General features: G+C 40.0%; 1 protein-coding gene across 1 annotated transcript; it reads right to left on the minus strand.

The window, feature by feature from the left end:
* Positions 1 to 2,694: 2,694 nt before the first annotated feature.
* Positions 2,695 to 16,042, minus strand: LOC149305305 (serpin E3-like). The gene is made up of 8 exons (XM_089478059.1): positions 15,778 to 16,042; positions 13,705 to 13,938; positions 12,658 to 12,855; positions 9,690 to 9,888; positions 8,195 to 8,295; positions 6,266 to 6,352; positions 4,279 to 4,362; positions 2,695 to 2,738 (listed from the first exon to the last, which is right to left on the minus strand). Exons 1-8 carry the CDS (start codon positions 16,040 to 16,042, stop codon positions 2,695 to 2,697), a joined length of 1,212 nt encoding a protein of 403 aa, XP_089334185.1.
* Between the last annotated feature and the right edge of the window lie 9,393 nt (positions 16,043 to 25,435).

Raw genomic sequence — 25,435 nt, forward strand, 5'->3', positions numbered from 1 at the left:
ATGCATGTAGAGAGATCTTGTAGCACTATGAACTCTACGAAAGCTCATGCTGCCAATGTCTTTCTTTCAGTTATCCTCAAAGGGGCTACAAGATCTCTCTACATACTGATTCTACAAGCTAAAAGGGCTATATTTTGAATTCTACTCCTACCCTGCAGGAAGTCACATTCAAAGCATGCCTGGCAGATGGCCATCCAGGCTCCATTTAAAGCCCTCCAAAGAAGGAGACTCCCCCCACTCTCTGAGGGAGCATGTTCCACTGTTGAATGGCTCTCACTGTCAGGAAGTTCTTCATAATGTTGAAGTGGAATCTCTTTTCCTGGAGCTTGCATCCATTGTTCCTTGCTCTAGTCTCTGGAGCATCAGAAAACAAGCTTGTTCCATCCTCAATATGACATCCCTTCAAATATTTAAACAGGGCTATCATATCACCTCTTAACCGTCTCTTCTCCAGGCTAAACATCCCCAGCTCCTTAAGTCGTTCCTCATAGGGCATGGTTTCCTGACCCTTCACCATTTTGGTCACCCTCTTCTAGACGCGCTCCAGCTTGTCAACATCTTTTTTAAATTGTGGTGCCCAGAACTGGACACAATATTCAAGATGGGGCCTGACCAGAGCAGAATAGAGTGGGACTATTACTCCCTTGATCTAGACACTATACTTTTATTGATGCAGCCCAGAATCATATTGGGCTTTTTAGCTGAAGCATCACACTGTTGACTTATGTTCAACATGTGGTCTACTAGGACTCCTGGATCCCTTTTTAAGCCAGGTGTCCCATCCTATATCTATGCATTTCATTTTTTCTACCCAAGTAGAATACCTTACATTTCTCACTGTTGAAATTCATTTTGTTAGTTTTGGCCCTGCTTTCTAATCTATTAAGGTCATTTTGAATTTTGATCCTGAAGTAACGCTTAAGGTTCTTCTACACTGCAGAAATAAAGCAATTTGGCACCACTTTAGATGTCATGTCTCCATCCTGTAGAATCCTGGGATTTGTAGTTTTGTGAGGTATTCAGCCTATCTGTTAGTGAGCTCTAGTGCCTCTCCAAACTACAAATCCAAGGATTCTGTAGGATAGAGCCATGGCAGTTAAAGTGGTATCAGTTGGCTTTGTTTCTGCAGTGTGGATACACCCTTAGTTGCTGAAATATGCTATACTGAAGCTCTATCAAGCCCCAGTGTCTCCTCCAGATCACGATTCAAATTATGAGGTATTATGCCTGCAGGAGCCTAAATATTGTACCCTAAAGGCACCAGATCCCACTTGTTCTAAGAAGGGTCAGCCCTGGTTAGTACTTGGATGTGAGACCACAATGAATACCAGGTGCAGTAGGCTATATTTCACAGGAAGGAACTGGCAAAACCACGTCCGAGTATTACTTGCCTAAGAAAACTCTATGAAATTCATGGATCTGCCATAGGTCAACAGGTGACTTGAAGGCACATGCACAGACATATTATGACTGCAGTACCAATATTACTTAGGAGACCTAGGAGGAGTGTTTCATGTTGCTAACATTGCACAAAGGGGGTTATCCATGAATACATGTTTCCTGCTTGCAGAAGGAACCAAATAAGTGGTTTTACCTAGGGAGTTTCAAATCCTAAAACCCATCCAGAAATACAATAGCTCCCAGTGGACACAACCAAATAATCTGACCCAAATTACAATTGGCAGTTCAATTAACTAGTTGTCCAGGAAAACTGAGGCAGTGGAAGAGAACCTTTGGCTCTTCGGATATTTGGGCCTACCACTCCCATCAGCTCTGATGAGCATGGCCATTGGTAAGACACTGTGGAAGCTGCAGTTCAAAATACCTGGTAAGATACAGGTTCAGTGCGACCAGCATACAATTTACGCCTGCTGAGGCAATGGGGATTTGTGTGCTGAGTATCTGGAAATAAGGGCATTGTTTCCAAATTTTAATTACTGTTAGAAAGTGCTTGTGATAAGGCTGAAATGGAATTGATATGGTAATCAAACTAATCTGATAAGCCATAATTCTATAGTTTCTCAAGGTGTTCGTTTTCAACACATGGGGCAGATAGTTTGTCACGAGGCCTTCCTCCAGATTTTTGCTGTTTGCAGCATGCCAAGAAGATGCAGAGACCAAGGAAAATCTCCAGCAAGCGCCTTGTGGGGCTGTGGGTTGTCTTGTTGTCTCAGAGTCAGAATTAGAAATCCTGGGTATTTAGTACACATTCCTTTGACCAATTATTTGTTGGAGAGAAGACCTTTCCAACAATGGCTAAGAAAAATATTTGTAAAAAAAGGCTCCTTAGAAGATTCCCACATCTTTTCTGCAATAGGTATAAAAGAAGCAAGGATAGGGTCACTGCTGGTGTGAAAAGGTCTAAGGGAAAAACGTTAAGAAACCATTTTCCTCTTCACATCACCATTTTACTGGTTGTCTTTTTGGAAAACATCCATAACTGGATTAACAGGACTGGGCAGCATGTGTAGTTCTGTCTTAAGGTGTTCTGTCAAAGATGGTAACTACTATGAACACAACAAGGCCACCCTACACATGGCAAAACACATTATTTTTTATTTACAAGTCTAGGATTTCCCCCATCCTCTGCTCCCTCTTGATGTTCACAAGACTGAAAATGTGCCATTTAAACAAAGCATTGTGTGATTTAATGATCTGAGAAAGCAGAGAGATGGACATGTGGCTTTGACATGCTTACTCTGTAGGATTTGTAAGTCTTCCTATGAAGAGAATTGAACCTGTGGAGAAGAAAATTATACTTTGTTTATTAAGCTTGAGTTTAAGCTTTAGCAGTAACTAACACAGCAGTGCTTACAGATATATAGTTTTTCTTATACAATGGAATAAGCATCTGTAAGTGAACCAGGAGTAAAATTTAGGGGACATTTAAAACATATGCTGATAACCTTTCGATGCTTGGAACTAAGAAGTTTGTAGTTTATGTACTAGAATATATATATTTTTATGTAACATAGCCAACATCAAAAAAGGCACTTCTAAGTGAGCAAGTAACTAGTTTTGAACAGGGTATTAAAAATGAATTAGATACACCCCAGAATTGTTGTCTCATTCATTAATGTTTTACTTGGCCTAGGCCTGTTACTGACTGCCAAAATAAAGCTGCTTCGGGTCTCTTTGGAGGTATGCTGTTTAAATGATGCATGCATCCGAAGAATCCAGAAACTGCACCAAAGCTGCACTCTGGTGCTTAGGAATGGAGTGTGGCTTTGGCGCGACCTCTGAACTCTTAGGATGCATGCATCATTTAAATAGCATACCTCCAAAGAGACCCAAAGCAGCTTTATTTTGGCAGTCTGTAACAGGCCCTAATTTCTGAAGAGAGGTAACTTACTTCATAGGGCTCCCAATACATGTGGCTGAAACTGCTTATTTGGAAGTATCAATTCCAAGTTGGAAATTTTATTTGAAAAGCCTGACACATGTGGCTATTGGTATGGTGGTTTGCAAGACTGCATTTTGTTACACTCATTCTAATGTCATAACATTCTCCAAGACTACTACACCAGACTTTCAGTCTTCTAAACGATTGAATACGGGCGAAACTTTATATTTAGCATGTTGCTGGTTTTTGCTAGAGGTAGTAAAATCCATCTGTTCATCATGACCATTGATTTTCCTAACCCATGTACTCTGCATTTAATATGTTTTATTTTGGGATTGATCATTGGAGGTAAACTCAATCTTAATTTCCAGATTGAGGCATGTATCTCTGAGGAAATCATATTGTGCAAGGAAAGATGAATTGTAAGGAATATGTACACTTTCCCCTTAATGTGTACTTTGATCCCACACTTTTTTCAAAGTACAAGTTAATGCCTGAGAGAATAAAGTGACTAAACATATATTTGAGTAAGTATGATGTTTTCTGTGTATTTCTTTTTCGCTGCATCAATGTCATCTGAAGAACCTTATTCTAGCTTATGTAAAATACCATGCTTCTAGCAGCAGTATATAAATGAGACAAAAACAAGTGACTAAATACAGATAGGTTAAAATTAGTATAATTAGTATAATTAAAAAACACATATAACTTAAACTTGATCACTTTGGTTGTTCACACTGAATCCTTATTTAAAAAGAAAGCAGGGGGTATGCACAAGCATTTCTGATCTATAAAAAATGATGTGCAAATACTAGTTTTCTAAACTACAGAATTTGTTTCATAGATTTTCAAGCTGTGTTGGATATTAAAGAAGCCAGAAATGTTTTGCTATCATAATAATGACATCTTATAGATAAATTTTAACTTATGCTTACCTGTACTGGCTTGCCATAGGAGGAAATTAAAAGGTCTATCGGCTTTGAAGACAGGAGCCCGGGATCTTTTTAGCAACACCATAGCTGTGTCATAAAAGAATCAGTGAATGGCTGGTTTCATTATTTCCCTTTGTTCAATTTCAGTAGGCTCACAAAAGAAAATCAAAATTAATTATCTCTCTAAGCTTTTGAATGTGTATCTGTCCCAGTTTCGGTAAGAAGATTTCATAGAGTGGTGTTAATGTGTAGGCTCCAACCAGCTGGCCATGCACTCTAGCATCTCTCCATTGCATCTCTTTCTCCCCTACTCAGGTTTTCCACCTCCTCTCCCCTGACAGTCATTTTTTTGGGGGGTGGCGGGTTGTTTTTGTTTGTTTTTACTTCTATAGATCTTCCACTTTCCTGAAACTTGCTGATAACTCCTCCCCACTTTCTCCCCACTTTTCTTTTGGTGAAGAGCATTTTATTTTAGCTACAGAGGGACCAGCTTTTCTAGGCCTTTAGTTCACATCCAATCAATCTTATACCTTTCAGCATTTCACAGATGAAATCTAGGATACATGTGGTCAAGACAGCAAATATTACTAAAGAGGAGGAAGCCACAAACTAGGAGATGCTGCAGAAGTTTGCTTTTTCCTGAGACTTCTAGGAAGGGCAAGATTCTGCCTCTCTTCTGCTGAGTTAACTGAGTAGAAAGCATTTCTGCATTTTGAAATCAGTTTGTCACAATTAAAGTAAGCTGAGGAAAAAAAAGAGGGGAAAGTGAAAAGAGGACAGAGGAACTGGAACATTTTTAAAAGTGGTTGAAAAAGTAGGGTGACAGAGGATTAATAGGGGTCTGACCCTGCCAAAATGGGACAATTGGAGGGTATGCAGTCTTCTAGCCAGCTTAATCAATGGCAAAGGATGGCAAGAGTCCAGTAGCATTGAGAGGGCTACATGTTTATCACCCCCATATTAAACCAAAATTGTGGGAAGTACTTAAAAGATAAACAAAGGCCTATGAAGTTTTGTAACAGCATCCTAAGGGTCCTTTTGCATTACATAACTATAGTGTTAACGATTCCACTTTAACTGATGTGGCATCTTGGCAAATAGTCAACCAGCAAGCCAGCTATGGAATCCTATGATTTGCAATTTAATAAGAAGTACGCAGAATTTTCAGCCAGAGAGCTTTTGGAGTGCTCTGACCAAATTACCAATCCTACGATTCTGTAGGAATCAGATATGGTGGTTAAAGTGGAATCACAGCAGTATAAGTATGTTGTGGTGTGAAAAGGCCTCAAGCCAATTCCTTATTTCCACTATTCTGCTTGCACTCGCCTCATTCATCCCTTGCTCTGTAGTTTGTACTGTTGTGTGAATTGGTTTCAGTCTTGCAGCTCAGTAGTGTTTAGACTCTTCAGCTACTGGTCTTATGTAGGAGTTGCCTTTTGACAGCTGGCATAGTTGTGAAACACACCACCAGCATTTCTCTCCCCATGGCTATTACACCCTGTACAAGCACTATATTACTGGCATGTTAGGGCAGTCTACAACATGGCAGGCAAGCAGGAATCTCCTGCAAGCAGTGCCAGTCTTACCATAGTGAAATGTTAGCTCAGGCATAGCCTATTTGCTAGTCCTTCCATCATACATTGCTCTCTGGCTTCTCCTTGGACAGTCATTGCACCCTGAGGTCTAATTCTAGTGGCAGCGCAAAGTCCCTCCACCATGCCTTTGAACTGTGTGGATATGTGGTTTGTACCTTCAAACTGCCTGTTGATGGCTACCCCATAAAATTCATAGGATTTTCTTAGGCAAAGAATATTTAGAGGTGGTTTTGCCAGTTCATTCCTCTGAAAGATAACATCCTAGAACATCCTGTTGGCAATCTGCCTGCCCAGAAGAATCAGATATGGGAAATGCAAGGAACTGTTTGTGGGTGGAACACAATTTATTGTATCTACTATCATACAGATTAACGCAGGAACAGTCTGTGTTTTACCTGTAACACCCGAGGCTCTTGTACCATCTTCTGTCACTTCAATCTTTGCTTTGTGGATGGCTTCTGAGATATAAAGATTTCCTTGTTCTAGTAAACAAAACTATCAATAATTATTACATTTGTCAATGCAAACCCAAGACAATTTTACTTAATAAAGAGTGATTAGGGGTATGTCACATATAGATTGGGAGCTGGAACTACAGAGAGTCCTGTGGCCTCTTAGACCAATATGCTGATTTTACTGCAACAGAGCTGCAATGCTACCCCCTTTGAAGACTGGAAGCTGAGCATCAAATTGCTCAGTCAAGACTTGTGGAGACAGTTGTCTGTTGTAATTTAGGAGAATGGAATAATGGATTATGGAAGTTACAGAATTTCCTTCTGGAAAGTATAATGTAATTGTATTGCATCGAGCGTCATTTCAGAGTTACGTGATACATTGAGTGTTGTGCAAGTGGACGTCCGCATTTATAATGGGACTGCCTGTTCCTCTCTTCTCCCTTCATATTCCAACTCTGCTCCAAAGGGTTCCTAACAATCTGAAACAATTTTTGTCTATGTGTGGGTAGGAGGCATGAAGGAAAAGGAGGAGAAACTGTTTTACAAGCAGCTTCCATTCTTCTGGCAAAATATGTTGGATATAAATCAGTAGGGTAAAACTGTACCCTTACCCAACTTGCTACCCTTCAGTTTTTTTAAACTACAGCGTTATTGGTTGTGATGGCTGAGCTGATCAGAACTGTAGTTCAAAATATCAGGAGAACAAATGACTCAAAAGGGCTGTTGTAGTATATAGGACTCCATCCTCCTCTGTGCATCTATAAATCTGTGGCTAATGTTGGGGACTCTGGAGTTTATCAAATGGGATGGGAGGCTCTCAATTTTGAAAGAGAAGATAGCAAGGTCAATTTGAAAATTCACGCAATTACGTGATTACTTATCACACCTTAAATTTGCTGTAATGGCCTCCCCAAATGCGACCCGGATTCTGTGCAAAGTAAGCCATCCCATCGGTGGGCTCTTAATTTCGAATTGGCAGCCTTGTGCATGCTCAGTGAGACTCCAGATGGCTGTAGCATAGCATATTTAGGCGAGTGAGAGAGAGGAACCAAGGAACCCCACAATTTACAAAAGAAGTTGGAGGGGGACGGGAAGAATGGTTGAAAGAACATGCTCTATTCATGTTAAAACGAGCATATATTCACTCTTGTCGCATTAAAATGTGAATATAATGCTTATCCAATAGCTCTTGGTCCATGCCTCTTAATTAGCAGGCAGCAGCCCCCCTCAGCAATGCTGAAGGACAAGCGGAAGCAAAATTGAAGCGGAATTGCAGCATGGCTTCATGGGAACCCCCCCCCCCTTTCAAATTGGGGTGTGTGTGAATCAGGACCAAAGGAAGCATGTACACCACACCAAACAACAACACACCGAGTGCAAAGTTGCCTAGGAACAGAGTTTGTGACTTTGCTAGTTCACAGAATTTACTTAACTGTGGATTGACGCATGATTGCATTCCGAGTGCGCTCGGACTGCCAGCGATCGCGTGTGGTAACCTTTCACGCAATAACACGAATACGCATGATTGCGTTCAGGATGACACTGGATTATACTTCCAATTTCAGTCGTGTGATATCCTCCTCTGTCACCATTCCCACTTGCCATGTTCCCATTCCCCCACAAGGGATATTCTGGAAAGCCCTTAGGACCTAATACAGAGGAAGGGTGGGGAAATTTTGGCCCTTGGATAACTCTCAAATTCTTTACCATTGGACATGCTTGAAAAGGCTGGTGGGACGTTTTGCCCCAAATATCTGAAAGCTCCAATGTTTCCTTACTTTTGAGTTAATGGTTCTTTTGTGCTGAATTGTTGACACAAAAGATGCCCCAGTACTTTGATCAAACACATGAGGCACACAGTAGACATACCTGAAATGCCTTTAAAATCTGCCCTAACTGGATCAAACATATCTGTGATTCCCAATGCAGGTAAAACCATCTTTAGGTCCAAGTGGTTTTGAATTTTGAATCTGGAAAGATATTAAATTGATAATTTTTAAAACATTTAGGCCACTTACAAACTGCCCTGCCTATGTTTTGCTCTCTGTTATCACCCGTCTCCTTCTATAATGTGTGTGAATGTGTGTGTATTGTTTGTTTCTCATGTACATCCAAGACTTCAGAATTTAGACACCTAAAATGTGGCATGGATACTAGGGGGACTGTAGGGAATTATTTTGCTTTCAAAATGGATTAATTACTTTTCATTAATTAAATTCTGTCTGTAGTCTGCAGTATCATCTAGTCACCAGGTGGCAGACATCCCTAACCTTCCTGAGATATGATGCTAAAAGCAGGTCTGGAACAGTCATTTCTCCAATATGGCCTTTACACAATTCCAGTAATGCTTTCCACTACAAGACCCTTAAACCCTTCAAAAAGTGGTGCATTGATGGACGGGAATACTATTTATCTGTTAAAATGGAGGAAGAAGAATGAGCAGAGAGAAAAGCCAAGATTGTCAAATTACTTGTACCATAGTCAATTACATGAATTGTTTGCTCCCTTATCATCATCACCAGAAAACATAATTGCTAAAGAGTTATTAGTCCCCAGATATTCTCCCCACAAAGACTTGTTAGGCTTCCCAATAGCTTAGATTTGGTGGTGGTTGCTTTTTTTTCATGCTCTCTAATCGATGTTGACTCTGTACCACTTTAATCTCATGTCTTTATTTACAAGACCAACTCTTTCTAATATGCTTTCCTTCCAAGGCACATTTCTGTCACAGCCATCATTTGAAGAACATGGTAATAATACTTCTTAGCACACTGTTCTAAAAGCATGACATGACTGACTTGTTCTAACCACTAGATGTGCCAGTGCAGTGATATCCAAAATGATGTAAAAAGATGTCAGTGGGAATGTATTCCAACTAACTGAGTTTCCTATAGCATTCTATGTATCACAATACATAGCTCATTTACAGTATGAGTTGCCTTTTATGGGGTGTGTCTCATGCCTCATCAAGGGGAATTAAGTTCTGTGATATATAAATAATGACTTATTGCTTTGTTTTGTTTCACATATCACAGTCAAAAAGTATCTTGGCTATGAGTTTTAAAGACTTTCTCTTAAAGTGTAGGTTTATGGCGCTTTATAAATAAAGTTAATAATAATAATAATAATAATAATAATAATAATATCTTACAAGCTTGCTGAATAATCTGAAAACTAGAGGTTTAGACTAGTTTGATGCTGTCCTTTATGCATACTACACATTTGTCCCCTTTTCCTTACTGCAATCATATTCACAGCTATTCTGTCTACCACTCCAACCATATCCCTACATTTTGTAGTCAGAAGAAAATAAGTCCTGATCCTTAAAAAAGACCATGCAACCATACATACATTAACACTTTACCTGGGGAGAAAGATATCCATCTTTGTTCTTCTCAAGCTATTGGACCACAGTGGGAAGGTTTGAGCTGAGAGGTATGATTCAGCTGCAGCTAGAGACGTCCTTCGATTGGATGGAAGAACTACAAACATACTGACTGTTTCCCCCAAATAGGGCAATTCAATCACACTGATCCGTTCCAGAGAATCTATTAGAAATTCACCTGCAGGTTGGAAAACAAATACTGCGCTTAGCTTCCAAGTATGTTGAATCTGATTTGAATACCTTGGGTCAGAAAGCCCTTTTTGTACAGGTTGAGTCTGTCTCCCTTAACTGGAATTCTGAAATTGAAACTATTCCAAAAGCTAAAACTTTTTTCATGGATGGCTGGGATAATGACATGTTTGTTTTCTGATATCTCAATGTATACAAACTTTGTTTCATGCACAAAATAATTAAAATATTATATATAAAACTACCTCCAGGTTATGTGTAAAAGGTGTATATGAACAAAATGAATTTTGTGTTTAGACTTGGGACCCATTTCCAAGATATATCATTATGTACGTAGATGCAAATATAGATATTCCCAAATCTAAAAAAAAGTCTGAGATTCAAAACACTTCAAGTTCCAAACATTTCAAATAAGGAAGACTCAACCTGTAGTAGTAATAACAAGCCTTAACATTTGTATAGTATTTCAAAAATATTCAAAGTGTTTTGTAAATGTTTTACCTAATTGTAGATTCTAATCCTTTCAGCAGCCCTCTAAATCAGGGATGGGAACTATGTGGATCTCCAGATCTTATTGAACTGCAACTCTCATGATTCCTAGGCAGTATAGCTAATGGTGAGGAATGCTGACCGTTGTAGTTGGGAGGGCTACTCCTGCTCTAAAGTATTATTATTCCCCACCCACCCATGCTGCAGAGTGAGGAATTGTATCTAAGATAAAGTGACTTCTTAAGGCCAACTAAACATGAATTGTCTTGGTAGACCTATTTAGAACAGACCTGTTGCATCAGTTGTTGATATCAACTTTATTATCAATTCAGTGGGCCTACTTTAGCTGGGACTAACAAAGGATTCAGATGCTAGTGAGTTCCTGGCAGAGGTGAGATTCAAACTAGGGACTACCTGATTTCCAGCAGTTTGTTGGCCACAATATTACCCCACATCTATAATGCAACTGGACCCAAACTTGTGTCCCCAAGTAATAGATTTTGTGTGTTTAACCTTGGATTTTACTGAGTAAAATACACCAGTGAAGCCCTGTTCAAAAGCTCATGTGAAATCACAAGGGCATTAGGTACAATTCCCTGTCCAGGACTGTGATGAAAATAAGAAAATGACAGATTTCTACTTGCAGTTCTTGACCTCAGGGTGTATGTTTCCTCAGTACAATTTTAATGACAAGAGATGTACTTGTTAGCAACACAAAATCAGTACTGATGCCACAAGTACCTTGACTGTGTCTTATTGGTATCCCTTATAGAATCCATATGCATACAATTTTCAGGTGAGATACAATTGTTCAGACGAATGCTTTACTGTGGGTATTTTGTCAAGCTATGTGAGAACTGAGCTGAAACAGTCCCCATGTGAGGACTGTGTAATCTTGAAACATTCATGCTAAAATTAGCCCTTGGCTTTCACTTTTAAAATTCTAGTTTCCTTCCCTTTTGGTAATCCATACAAGATTAAACATTTAAGAAGCTTGCACTTCCAAGTACATCCACCTCTGAAATTTTGAGGATATATATTAGCTGACATTAATTCTTTGACATGCAAGCAGGTCAAACCAACTTGCTTTGCATTTCTGGAAACAGAATTGTGCCAAATATTTGGTGCCAAACAAGAAGGTTGTTTTGGGAGGGAGGGGAGATTATAAAATATTTTCCCCAAGCCCTTTTTCTTCTTCTTGTTTGTTCACTAGCTCTTTCATGTATTTTTATTACACTTTTATTTTGTTTTGTCTTCCATGTTCTGGAGGTAGCATAATTCAACCAACTGGGAACCATGTTGCCAAAAGGATGATGTCACATTCCCACAATATTATGACACCAATTCAGAGTAAAGACAACACTTGACTGACATAGCTAGGCAACAGCCACAGAAACATCCGGCTTTTCAAAAAGCAGGCAAGCCATGTCTGGTCTGAGAGTGACAGCTCTCTCTTTCTAGACAAAAGTGGCTACTCCCAAAGTAAGCAAGCTGAGCTATTTCTCCAAAGCTCCCAGTACTACAACTGCAACCTAGGCTGAAAGGGGAGCTTCTCTCTCTCTCTCTCTCTTTTCTCAAATCAAAATACAAGTTTACATGCACACACATTTGCAAATGCACACACAAAACAGTGAGCATTCCAAAGAGCCATCCTTTTCAACAGTTTGTTATCCGTCGCCTTTCTCCAGATGTCAATCAGAAAGTTTTTAGCTGTCATGCAGACTTAATTTTAATGCTCTGGTTCCCTTGCACTTTGACAATAGTAGGACTCTCCTTGCATTTTGCAGAGACTTCCAGCACAACAGCTGGTGCCACTGGCATATTCCTTGGTGGTTTCTCCCCCTTTCAGCTTCCTTCTAACAATGAATATGTAGAAACCCATTTCTCCATGTGGACACCATTACAGAGCAAGGGTGTAAGATTCGTGGCTTTCAAGTTGCTGTAAGACTACAAATATAACCATCCTTCATTTCTGATTAGGGATGATGGGCGCTTCAGTCCAACATTATCCAGTGGAGGCTGGTGGCTCCATGTCAGTGAAGCAGTGAAACTACTCCATGTTTTAGCCCAAAGTTTAAAGGTGTTATCCAAAATCCTGAAACTCCTTTGGCCTAAAACCTGGAATGGATTCACCAAGTTTCAAAATCTTGGATGTACTGAGGAAACTGATATGGAAACCACCAGCCACCCTGACATCATCTGGAGAGTCACACATTTCCTAGCCCTGTTCTACAGACTGGGGTAGTTGCAACAAACCTGATATAATTACCATAATTGACTTCCGCACAGAGATACAAGGTAGGCACTTTCAGAGTAATGTCTTCTGTAGTAGTAAAGGACAAGGACTGGGTATCTGTGAAGGTGAATTTCCTTTGCCAAGTGCTTTTGAAGTACATGGTGCTCACCACTGCTACCTGGTTAAGGGGAGAATCAATGGTCTCCAAGGAAAGGCAGTTTTCTTCTCCATCTATAAAAAAGAAGAGACCCAAATAATGAAGGCTGTTTTGCAAGAAAATTTGAATTTAACACAGTTATCCTGATGGAGCTGAAACTGTTTAGAATTAAAAATGTCTTTTTGATAAAGTCTATAATTAACTCAATAGAGTTTGAGTTTGCACATTGGCTGGCCCTCGTAGCAATCTGGAAAGCAACCTCATTTATCAGATCTGTCAGATGTCTCATGTCTGTTATCTGAATGGCCCTGTAAAGTCTAAAGAGAGTGCAATTTCTGTGTCAGTTTTCCTGGCATAAGTAAATCAAAGCCACAATCAAAGTCTGATGACCATGTTCAGCTCAAAAATAGAAACAGTGATGGTGTAGGAGCCTAACTTTGCATGTGTTCGTCCCTGGTGAGATAATGAAGCCACTATTTCTTCCATACTCAAATTACAACAGGATGATCAGAGGCAGTTGTCATGAGGAAGGATACCCCATATTGCAACTTGCTGCTGTGCTGTTTTTACTGGAGATGCTAAGCACTGGATCAAGGTTTTCACTTCTAAAACATATACTTTGTACCGATCAGCTGTGAGCCATTTCTTGGAAAGAAATTTCTAAGCTGGGTAGAATTGCTGGCAGTAAAAGTTCATTAAGCCCCTGGAGATACTAAAAAATGTAATTCACCTCTCCACCCCTTGCCCTGCCATCTATCCTTCATTTCTTATATTCCAATAACTACTCAGACCATTCCATGTATTTCCTGAAGAAAGGCTATTCAGGTTTCATTGTGCTTGGCTCAAGTTATCTGGTGCTAAATCTGTGGCTTTTAAAGTCTACATAATAAAGTCACCAAATGAGGACATTGTCATCACATTACCTCCAATATTTGTGGCGATCCATTCATTTATCTGTGTTGCAGTCCTGTTGGGCTCGCTGAAGTTAGTTTGCTGCACTGCGTTGTTTGCCCAAAAGGCAACATGCTGAAGAAACTGAGGCGAAAGACGTATTCCAGCCTGTACAAAAAAGGCACAGGCCAACTGGGCTACAGGGCCCTGTTTGGAGTTGGTTACTTCTTTATACACCTTGTGCAAGAACTCCCGCATGTCCTGATCTAAGAATAGACAATAACCAGTGGTTATAATACTTTTGGAAAAGGGGAAAACACACGGTGACCTCACCCCCAAAAAAGTGTTGCTACCAAACAGTATTGATGGTCAACCCTATGATCTCTAGAAGGCCATTTCAGAGAATGCACAATAGTTTATGGCTAGTGTGATGGGGAGAGCCAGCATGGCACAGTGGTTTCAGCATTGGACTATGACACTGGAAACCAGGGTTCAGTTACCCACTCAGCTCAGAAAACCCATTGGATGACCATGGGTGAGTCATATATTCTCAGCCCCAGAAAACCCCATGATAGGTTTGCCTTAGGGTCACCATAAGTTGGAAACAACTTGAAAGTGGAACACACTCCCTCAGAGTGTGGTGGAGTCTCCTTCTTTGGAGGTCTTTAAGCAGAGGCTGGATGGCCATCTATCGGGTATGCTTTGACTGAGATTTCCTGCATGGCAGGGGGTTGGACTGGATGGCCCTTGAGGTCTCTATGATTCTATGATTCTAAAGCATACAGTAACAAAGTGCAATTTTTTTCTCTTCTGCCCCCAGCAGGGTTACTTAGCCATCTATAGGAGGTTTAGAGGGAGCACAAGTAGAAATTTCTATGTTAATGGGATGGTAAATCTGCTCTAGGTTTTAATTGGAGCTTTAAATAATCTGGATTTAGTCCAAATTTTAAAGACTTATCATGTACTGGCCCTTTTGTGGGCATAGGGTTCAACATCTTTGATAGCTCCTTTAAGGTTCTAGTATAACCTAGAATAGGTTCACCACCACCACTCTACTGACATGAGAGCCACCAGTTGCTACTACTGCATTGGAGTACTGCAGGGAAAAGAAGAATGTCCTCTTCCTGGTGATAAAAATGAATGTCATCAGATCAACACTTTTGGTTCTTGGCTCATATTGGTTCACTCTTCAGGTTCAGAGAACGGCAATGAAGATGATAAGAGGTATGGATAACAAAACATATGAAGAAAGTTGAAGGAGCTGGACATGTTTACTTTGGTGGAGGTGGAGGATGACACTCTTTAAACACCTCAAGGGCTGTCACAGAGTGTAGGGTGCAAACCTGTTCTCTGCTATCCCAGATAGTAGGACTAGGTCTAATGTTCTTAAGTTACAGGAGAGTAGATTTCAATTGAACATTAGAAGGAACTTCTTGACAGCAAGAGCAGTTCAACAATGGAACCAATTGTATAGAGAGATAGCGGAGTCTCTTTCTCAGGAGGCTGGAGATCCTGCATTGAGCAAGGGATGGACTCCATGCCCCAAGAGGCCCCTTCTAACTCTATGACTCTATGACCTCTATGACCTCTTCCTGACAGTTATCTGAGACAGTTTTCTGGTTCCTTGCTCTGAGATTAATCAGTTCCTCTACAAACAGAGAAAAGGTCAAATACACCAAAGAACAGATGCGATGGTGGTGCACCAGTTCCACAAGATTTCCAGATGAGCAGTAGTTTACTTGCGCAATGCAGGCATCCCATGTTTGAGAACCAAGCTCTATAATAAAAACAAGGCAAGCTTTCCTCCAAGTTCCTTATATTATCAAACAATTAGTAGATTTAGATTTTGAAATTTCTAAAGTCAGTTTTGAAAAGAGGCACAATGTTGGTTATATATGAAAAACAGCTATAAAATACATCCATCCAACAATTGTACAAATAGCTCTTGACTCAAACATGGAAAAAGAATACCACATAGAAACTCTGCAGGGTTTGTGTGTTGTTGGTTTTTTTGCATGGTTTTTCCTGATTCAAGCAAAGGTGCAAGATAAACATTAGTGGCATGTAGTCGTAATTGAAAAGCAGCTTTTTCAACCGTCTCTTACCACAAGTGTTGTATCCAAGAGCACGCTTCAGCTGGGCAAAGGTGTTCCCTTGAGCACCAAACTGCAGAAGTCCCAGGGAAAGAGAAATGCTTGCTGGAGAAATAACAAGGTTAGTTCTGTTATCAAGCTCTGCTAAGCGTTGGAAAAGATTGAGGGCAAACTCAGTATTCAGGTTCTTTGGATCATTATAGTGGTGGTCACAGCTTCCAATGTTCAAGGACCAAAGTGACAGAAGGAGGAGGATAGTGTCAGAGGGGGACAGCATGAAGGCAGGAGGCTGTGCTGCCAGAGGATCGCACCTGCAACCAGCAAAGAAGAAACTCAGCTCCTGATGCAAATGAAAACTGAAGCATTGTCTTGTCCTAACATTTCTAATGGCAAAAAGTCTCCCACTCCTCTCAGTCTCTGACACAGGGGAAATATCTCTGAACATTTACTTGTTCATACTGTACACATTGAAAAGATAATAACCTGGAGTAAATAACGAATTGTTTTTTGTGTGGTGCCTGGGGGGGGGGGGGGAAGGGATGTAAAATTGGAAGGCACATGACAAAAATACACAAACACTAAAGGTATAAAAACTAAGCTCCTTGACAATGACAGTATACAGAGAAATAGCTGTGTTAGTCTGGAATATCAATAAGCAATGAGATCTTGTAGTACCTCTGAGACTAACTGAGTGAAAGAAGTTGTAGCATAAGCTTTCATAGACTTGGTCTATTTCCTTAGATGTATGATAGTAAATGATGTTTCAACTCTACAGGCAGCAGGATTACTGCCAATGCTATTTTAAAATCTTTTGAGGCAAAAGAATAAACATTACTTGCCAACCAGATACAACAGCCCTTGAGGGTTCTCTCTATGCACCTGAAATTAACTCTTTCAGAAATATTGATTTTATTTTATTTTATTTAGGATATCTATAACCTGTTTCTCCCAAAATGGGATTCAAGGCAGCATAAACCAATTTAAAAAGACAGAACCAAAACACTGATTACAAAAGTTTGACTTCAGAATTTAAAGTAAATGTTGAGCACCTTTTCTTTTTTCTCTTCTTTACAAAGCAAAAATAAATTCCTCCAGTTTACTTACTGGGTAAGCTGGGCTGGATGCTGTGCCGGAGTCCTGAAAGGTCTGCTTTTGGTCTGTCCCTTTCTATAATATATAATGAAGTAGGGTCTTAGTCATAAGACCACGGTGAAAGGGATAGTCCGCGATCATGGTCTCTTGTCGGCGATGTCTGTACCACCCTGTCCAAATTCCTGTAGGCTCTATAGGGAGTCAGGCAAAGGGGCATGTTACTACTCCAGCAAATCCCAAGCAAGGAACAAAAAGGTACTGATGGAGAAAGAGCCAGCAAGCACAGTCCAAGCCTCAATAGGCGTGTGACCTCTTTCTGCTCGGAAAGTCTCACCTACTGGTATCACTTCCCTCCTCTCCCCATCACCCTGGTGTACTGTTTTTAAAACATTCCATAGATTTCTCATTTGCTAATGGAAGGAAGGAAGGAAGGAAGGAAGGAAGGAAGGAAGGAAGGAAGGAAGGAATTGTACCTGATGGGTACCAAGTGTATCTGGATGCAGTAGATAGAGAAGCTGCAGCTGCTGCAATTTTTTAGTCTTGCCATCAAGTATCAAGAACACCTCCAGAGAAAGACAACCCACCTAAGAGATTATTCTTGTCATTATTCTTGAGCTGTGCCTAAGCTTTCCTTCCATCTTCCTTTTTCCTTTCTTTTTTCAAGAAGAACTAGGGGAAAGTAAGCAGAGGGATGTATAACATGGATAATGCTTAAGCACTGTGGAACCAGGAGCATGGCAGATTGCTAAAACTGCTCCAGAAAGCTGCTTTGAGTCCAGGGGTTGGAAGAAACACATTACAAGTTATGGAGTTACTTGTAATATTCTACTTGGTGTGAAGGAGTTATGAGGGCACAACAAAGTTGTTTTAGAAAACCACATCACAACAGAGAACATTGCTGCTTCTTTTTATTGTTGTGGCGCATGAGTAATATTTACTCGATAGCTCTAAAATATTGCATTTGGGAAATCAATTTGAAAGATTTGGGGCCATCGATCTGCTTTTTAAGTGCATGTCAATCTTTTTTAAGTAAAGAAAAACTAAAACATTATTAAATGTATTGTGAAAAGGCTATTTAAATAAGTAGTAATGAGTGATGTTAACTTATTGTTGTGTGCTTTCAAGTCATTTCTGGTGAACCTATAATAGAGTTTTCTCAGCAAGATTTGTTCAGAGGTGGTTTGTCATTGCCATCCTCTATGGGTGAGGGAGTGTGACGTGCACAAGATTACTCAGTGGGTTTATGTGGCCGGGCCGGGGATTCAAACCTTGGTCTCCAGCATCATAGTCCAACACTCAAACCAATACACAATGCTGGCTCCTTGTTAACATATTACTAAGATTAGTAAATTAATTTTTTTAAGGTTAACATCCCAAGCTCTGTTTGAATCCCATTTTGTAAGGCAAATCCTAATCAATCAACCAGTCAATTCAGGAGTTCATAATCTGGAAACATCTGGAAGGACGAATGCTGTTGGGGAGGAGGTGGCAGTATGAAAACAGCTTACTCCCCCTTATATCTACAGCATTTCCTAAAGCTAAGTAGCTGAATTTGGTCAGGGGAGATAGCACAGATGAGAGGTTACTTGGGAGCAGAGTTTAACCACTCTGAATCCTATGTAAGAAAGGTTGTATGAAAATTGAATAAATCTGTACATAAACCATCTGTACCAAGAGATGCTGGCACCTATATGTTGCCTGAATAATTAATTTGTTATAACATATACTTATGGATGTTGTGAAGTAAATTCCATGAAAGGTGTGACCATGTGAACAACATAAGGCTGGATTCGGGAGAAATAAGTAAAATCATGGGCCAATATGAACATAACATAGGAGAATGGTCTGAGTGTTGGACTACAATTCTGGAGACCAGGGTTCGATTCCCACCTGGTCCATGAAACTCACTGGATGACCGACCTTGAGCAAATTACATGCCCTCAGCCTCAGGGGAAGGCAATGGTAAACCTCCTCTGAACAAATCTTGTGAAGAAAACCCCATGACAGGTTTGCCTTAGGGTTACCATAAGTCGGAAATGACTTGAAGGCACACACAACAACAACAACTAATAGTAATAATAATTCTTGTATGGGATTTATGTATGTGTGTAAGCACCATAGTTATGGTGCTCTGCAGTGCATCCCATCCTGACCCATCCAGTTCCCCCTTACTGGGAAACAGCCGCTGCGATCAACAGGACCTGTTCTGCTGTTACTCTGGAAGCAGCTGTCTGCAACTTCCTGTATAAGGTTGTATAAGAGTTTTATATGGAGTGATTAATTTTTAATATGTAATTCTTAAAAAAACTTTTTAAAAATTGTTTAATTGTGTTTTAAACTTTGAATTTTTAATGCTTTGTATGGTTTTAACTTGGACTGTTTTAAATTTTGGTAGCTGCCTTGAGTCCCTATACCGTGAGGAAAGCAGGATATAAATAAATAAATAAACAAACAAACAAACCCCCTCCTCCGTGAGTGACCTCCTGTGCAATAGGCAGAATCAGGGTCCCTGTTGCAATTGCACCTCCTTGCGCAAGAGATCACTTGCACAAAGTAAAGTGGGAACATCAGCCAGCTGTTTTCCAATCGGCAGGGGAACACACCTCTGTCAGTCACAGTGGCTGCTGTCCATTAAGTGGGGATTGGTGGATTCGCACAGTTCCTACATAGCCCCTATACTAGGAGCTACACAGGGATTGTGAATACGTAAGAGTCACGAGAGTGTAACTCTAGATTATACCTGCCATAGAGGATTCTGGCCATAACTGATAACAGATATGCAACAGCAGTGGAAAATGACATGACTATTAAGACTGAAGTAAAATGTTCTTACATGTGCATCAGTGACCTGAGATCTGTAACAATTGGGAGCAAAACATAGTTTAAAAAACAAAGCAAAACATGGGAAAATGCAGCTGATCACAATAGTTGCTTCTTCCTGAAAAGCATGTGGCAAAGACAGGTTTAATAGGCCCTGATAGTTTCATTTTAGCATGGCAGTTCAAGGCTTGGAGATCTGCAGCTGGTAGAAGACTAAAGGAGCAAGGTTGCCTTTTAGCAACCTGCTTATACTGTTCTCCTAGCTATTAAAATGGGAGGTATGTTACATCTGAATACTTCAGTTTCCATTACTTGGCCCTGTCTTATATAATACCAGTGATCCATCTTCCAGCAATCCCAAGAAAGTGGGTACGGGGGAGAGCGGATTGTTGCAGCATTTATTACCAATACAACCTATCTTGAAGCAATTATGTGTGTCGCTTTTTGGTACCAAAGTCATGGGGAAGCTTGGAATTGCAGCAAGGAACACTACTGAGACAAGAAAACAGAACAAAATACAGAACTGTCACTAACTTTATAGTACTACTTTATAGTATAGGCCTTGTGTATGTTATCCTCTGTATATTATAATGTCTGTCATTAATTGAGAATAATTTTAGATTAATAATATGTTGTTTGAACATAATTCATCACATGGACTTTTAAATCTTCTATTAAAGGTAGAGAATAATGCCTTAAGTTAAGGGGGAGGGTGTTCAGTGGGAATGAAGAAGGAAGGGCATGGAAACCTCAATGGTACAAAAAGCCCCTTCACATTATTGCAGAGAGGTGTAGTAGTAATAGCTCCGAAACTGGCATGTATTCGCCCTCTTTAAATAACCTGATTGTGACAAGATTGAGACTGGACTGAGGTGATAAAGTCCTAAGTCTATAGTCTCATTTACCTGGGAGTAAGCACCAGAGAACCCAGTGTGACTTACTTCCAAATAAATATGCATTTATTGTTCAAAATTGCTAATTTTGTTTTTTCTTCATCAATCCTAGATATGGAGGAGGTAGCACAGTGTATCTCTTTGATATACAACTTAAATTGTTTCCCCAGCTAAGTCAAAAGAACAAGTTGTCCAGTTGTCACAGGCTTAAAGACCCTTTTTAATGGGAGAAAGTGGCAAGTGACTTTTATTATTTTGCTGTCAACACTATTAAGATAATATATACTAGCAGAAAGTATTGGAAAAAACATGTTTCCAAAGTCATGTTTTATATCAAGTCAATGATTGGGGATTCTTGCTTGGTTCATTCTATTATTGATTCCCTAGATCCCTGGAAACTAACGATCCCTAGATCAATAATAGAATAGATTGCTATTGGTGGCGTACCAGGTTCTGAACTGGGGTATGGAAGATAGACTCGATAAATCCTTTTTTGTCCTTTTTAGCTCTATGGTCAATAACAGGGCTGGTCAAAGACATTTCGTTGCCTTCAGCAAAGGATAAGGTCACATCCACCCATCCCAGGTACAGAATCCAATCAGACTAGCAAGTGACTTTTGTTTCAGCATTGGTGATAGGACAGAATCAATAAGAGAATGGAATAAAACTTGAAAAATTCCAATCATAATACTTCTAAAAATGCCATTAAAATAATTAGAAAAGTTAATTCAAAAATAATTTACAAGAAGAAAAAGTATGGTCATTTCTATTTATTACATCATTTTTGGAATGTAATATTTTATGCCCTTCTTAGAAAAAAAGGAGCAACTTGTTACTGCTTACTCTTTCATTTGTAATATAGTACTTTCTAGTTCTGAATTTTCAAGCTCCATATCATGGGACATGCTGGAAGCTCCACACCTTTGCATACATAGGAAGCAGCCTCCACTAGCACAGAATAAGTGAGACCAAGAAAGTAGCATGAGTGCAAAGGTGTGGAGTGTGATGGGTGCCAATGACAGATGCATCGTGGGAAAGCATTGTTGTTGTTTGTTGTTGTGTGTTTTCAAGTACTCTGATTTATGGCGACTCTTAAGGTGAACCTATCATGGAAGTTTCTTGGAAACATTTGTTCGGAGGAGGTTTGCCATTGCCTTCCCCTGAGGCTGAGAGCATGTGACTCACTCAAGGTCACCCAGTGGGTTTCATGAGATTCTATGAGATTTTACAAAACAGTAAAAGCGCATAATACCGTCAATAATAACAATACGATGAACTATAGCAGTTGACAATGGGACTGACATTAAGAAAATGACAAAATAACACATGAAACATTACAAAGTTGTTTAAAGAATAAAAATAATATGTCAAAGAAAAGGAAAAACAGATAAGACCCTATTAAGTGAATGGAAAAAAGTCTATAAATTGTTATGCATCTACAGTGCAGAATTAATGCAGTTTGATACCAATTTAACTGTTGTGGCTCAGTGCTATAGAAATCTGGGATTTGTAATTTTGTGAGATATCTAGACTTTTCTATCAGAGAGTTCTGGTGCCACAATAAATTACAGATCCCAAGATTCCATAGCATTGAACCATGACAGTTAAAGCGGTGTCAAACTGCATTAATTCTGCAGTGTTGCAGCAGCCTAGGATGCTTCTAACTGGCAATTCCCTGCGGTGCTCAAGTACAGACGGTTTCCCTGTGTCTGCAGCCCTAAATGATGCATCTTCCTGATTACATTAAATTTAATCACATTAAATCGATTTACTTTAAAAGACCCCTACCCAAAACGTTACCCATTAACCTTAGAACATGAAGCATACAACGAGATAGGAAACAGCCACACTGAATGAGGGTAACAAGGAAAACAGGACTGTGAGAAGTAGTAATCCCTTCTTCTTTAGCATTGTGATCCTAATCCAGTTCCATATGCACACATGCAGGCATACCCACCCCTATAAACCAAGTTGTGATCCTTTTTTCCCCTTTTAAATGTGAGATTCTGATCACAGAGCGCAATAAAAATATTGACTAAACACAGGAACAGTTTTAGCAGCTGATCAGTAGGCACCTACAATTCTGTTCTCCTCAATTCTTATTCTTGTCTATGCATTGTGAATGTTCACACCCAATTCTGCTTCAAAGTGGACAAGAGAGATTATTCAGCAATAGCAGCCAGACTCTTGAGACAGCTAGGAATAAAGAATTATAAGCAGCAATTATTTTTGTAAATGAATTTTCTGCATAGCTAAAGAGATTGGGCATAATGGTACCAAATAACGACTATCCAAGGTTTCTTCCTAATTCTTTTGTCCACACAAAGGTCATCGATCTCTCATAGCCTTTCACATTATGCAAGGAAACCTTTAAGGTACTTAGTACTTTCTGACCTCTAGCGCCCTATTTACACACAGAGACAGGCAGTCAGCTTGAATTAATCCGACTCTAATTAAACCACACACATCTGATATTTGCTCATTGCAGAGTAGCGGGCTACCAGGTACGCAGAGGTAAAGTGAGCTGGATTATCTGCCAGCGCATGTGCTTCCCAGAGGGAGGTCTAGCATTCACTTTTCTGAATGAATTACAGACCAACTTGGCTTCAGAGTCTCGCAGCCTGCTAAGTGCTGTGTAAAACTGTTGCCTCAAGTCACCAGACCTGACTCTCTGACTTGTGTTTGAATTCTGGGCTACCCAATGTTGCTTTTGACAGAGCCCAGGAAAACTAGAAAATTTGATCCATAGGGATCTTTCTCTCTCTCCAGTTTGCATTCTGGAATATATGACCGTCTCAGTGGCAGTATTTTAGCCGTCTGCATTGATGCCAGAGCACAGACTTGATAAGAAAGAAACCAATGTTGACTGTTCCAGTATTACAATTATAATCTTACAATCTACAGTAGTCAGTCAGTTGCTTATTGTATTTGACTAAAAACCATTGCGAATAAAAAATATCCAATAGAATACAGGCACACATGCACATTGCTGTTGTTGTGTGCTTCAAAGTCAATTTTGACTTACGGTGACCCTAAGGCAAACCAGCAAGGGTTTGGGTGTTAGGCTATTGACTCTGGAGAGCAGGATTCAAATCCTGGTTCAGCCATGGAAACCGACTGGGTGAACTTGAGAAAATCACAGTTTCTCAGTTTCAGAGGATGGCAATGGCAAACTTCCTCTGAAGAAACTGGCCAAGAAAACTCCATGATAGACTCACTTAAAGTCATCTTAAGTTGGAAAAAACTTGAAGACACACCATGTCCACTACCATCACCAAGCAAACCTATCATAGGGTATTCTTTGCTAGTTTCTTCAGAAGGAGTTTGCCATTGCCATCCTCTGAGGCTGAAACCACGTGATTTGCCCAAGGCCACCCAATGGGTTTTTATGCTCAAGCTGGGAATCAAACCCCAATCTCCAGAACCATAGTCCAATGCTCAAACCACTGCACATGTACATCCATACCAAAAAAAATCAGATCAGTTAATCTCCTGCACAGTTTATAACAATATCTTTCAAATCACTAGCACAAATACTTTTAGCAGCTTTAGCCGTAAAGGCTATTTTAAGTGTAATATATGGATCACCCTACAGCAGTGATGGTGAACCTTTTTGAGGCCGAGTGCCCAAACTGCAACCGGAAACCCACTTATTTATTGCAAAGTGCTGTGCCCCTCTGGCTTTCTAGTAACAAACTGGCAAATTCTGTGCTGGGACGATGGCACATGTGCCCACAGACAGGACTCTGAGTGCCACCTCTGGCACGTGTGCCATAGATTCGCCATCACTGCCCTACAGCATGTCAGTAATGTTTGTCAAAAAACTTCTCTGCCTCCATGTTTCACTAAGATACCAAAGAAGCTTTATAAAATGGCTGCTAGAAGGGCTTTGACATCTCTGCCTCCTCATGAAAATGATCACCTCTGCCCTGCTAACACAAAATGGGACACACTGACAAAACCCAGTACCTATAAGCAACAAACATGGTAATATGTATTGTTTTGTAAATATGTTGTTAGGAGCCTTGAGTATAATTATTGCGAAAAATAAGTATTGATATAAACAAATAAAATAACAATAGCTCATATTTTTGGATTCTCATAAATGAAAATGGGGGGAAAGTTGTCAAAATAATGATATGGATTTAAAATAACAGACTGTAATCTGAGGATTGGTGTGTGGATTTATAAACAGAGGGTGTGTGTATATATGTGACTTCAAGTTGCCTGTCGATTTATGGTAACCCTATGAACTTCACAGGGTTTTCTTAGGCAAGGAATACTCAGGTGGTTTTGCAATTTCCTCCTCTGAAATATAGCCTACTGCACCTGGCATTCACTGGCGGTCTCAGATCCACATATAACCAGGGCTCACCCTGCTTAGCTTTCAAGATCAGATGGGATCTGATGCCTTTATGTGCTGGAAATCCACACTGGCTTACTTAGACGATTACAACCACAAGATGGCACCAACAGCCTACTCAGAGCACATTCCACTGTTTTCCTAAACAGAATGGCTAAGAAAATAGATGAGCACCAGCTGGACTTTCCCCCAAAATTTCAAGGATCCACATAACATTGGAGTTTACCACCCGGGATGCTAAGTGCCCCAGTCCCATGCAGAATGGGATTTAAATCCTGGAAAAATCCTGCAAAAGCAGGAAAGTTTTCAGACACATTAGGGGCAAAAGTAAAAAGCATCTGATTTTGTCCACTTTTTGTGTGAGTTAATGTCAGATTAATTCTCAGTGCTGTCAGAAAACGATTCCGCTTTTGGGGGATTTGTCCACTTGCTGTGCAGGGTGTCCCCGACATTGTCTGAAAAAGATCCTGCTATTGCTGGATCTCCCCGATTTAAATCCCAT

This window comes from Sceloporus occidentalis, unplaced genomic scaffold (genome assembly GCF_023333645.1).
Source record: "Sceloporus occidentalis isolate IW3139 unplaced genomic scaffold, rSceOcc1.0.p SCAF_12, whole genome shotgun sequence".
Taxonomy (NCBI): Eukaryota; Metazoa; Chordata; class Lepidosauria; order Squamata; family Phrynosomatidae; genus Sceloporus; species Sceloporus occidentalis.

Excerpts from the sequence above, each read along its gene's own strand:
- LOC149305305 (XM_089478059.1), bottom strand. The coding sequence starts at position 16,042 with ATGCTGTCCCCCTCTGACACTATCCTCCTCCTTCTGTCACTTTGGTCC. Across the intron at positions 12,856-13,704 it reads GATCGCCACAAATATTGGAG|ATGGAGAAGAAAACTGCCTT; the intron begins GTAATGTGATGA and ends TCTTTTTTATAG. Across the intron at positions 4,363-6,265 it reads AAGAGCCTCGGGTGTTACAG|CTATGGTGTTGCTAAAAAGA; the intron begins GTAAAACACAGA and ends TTTATGACACAG.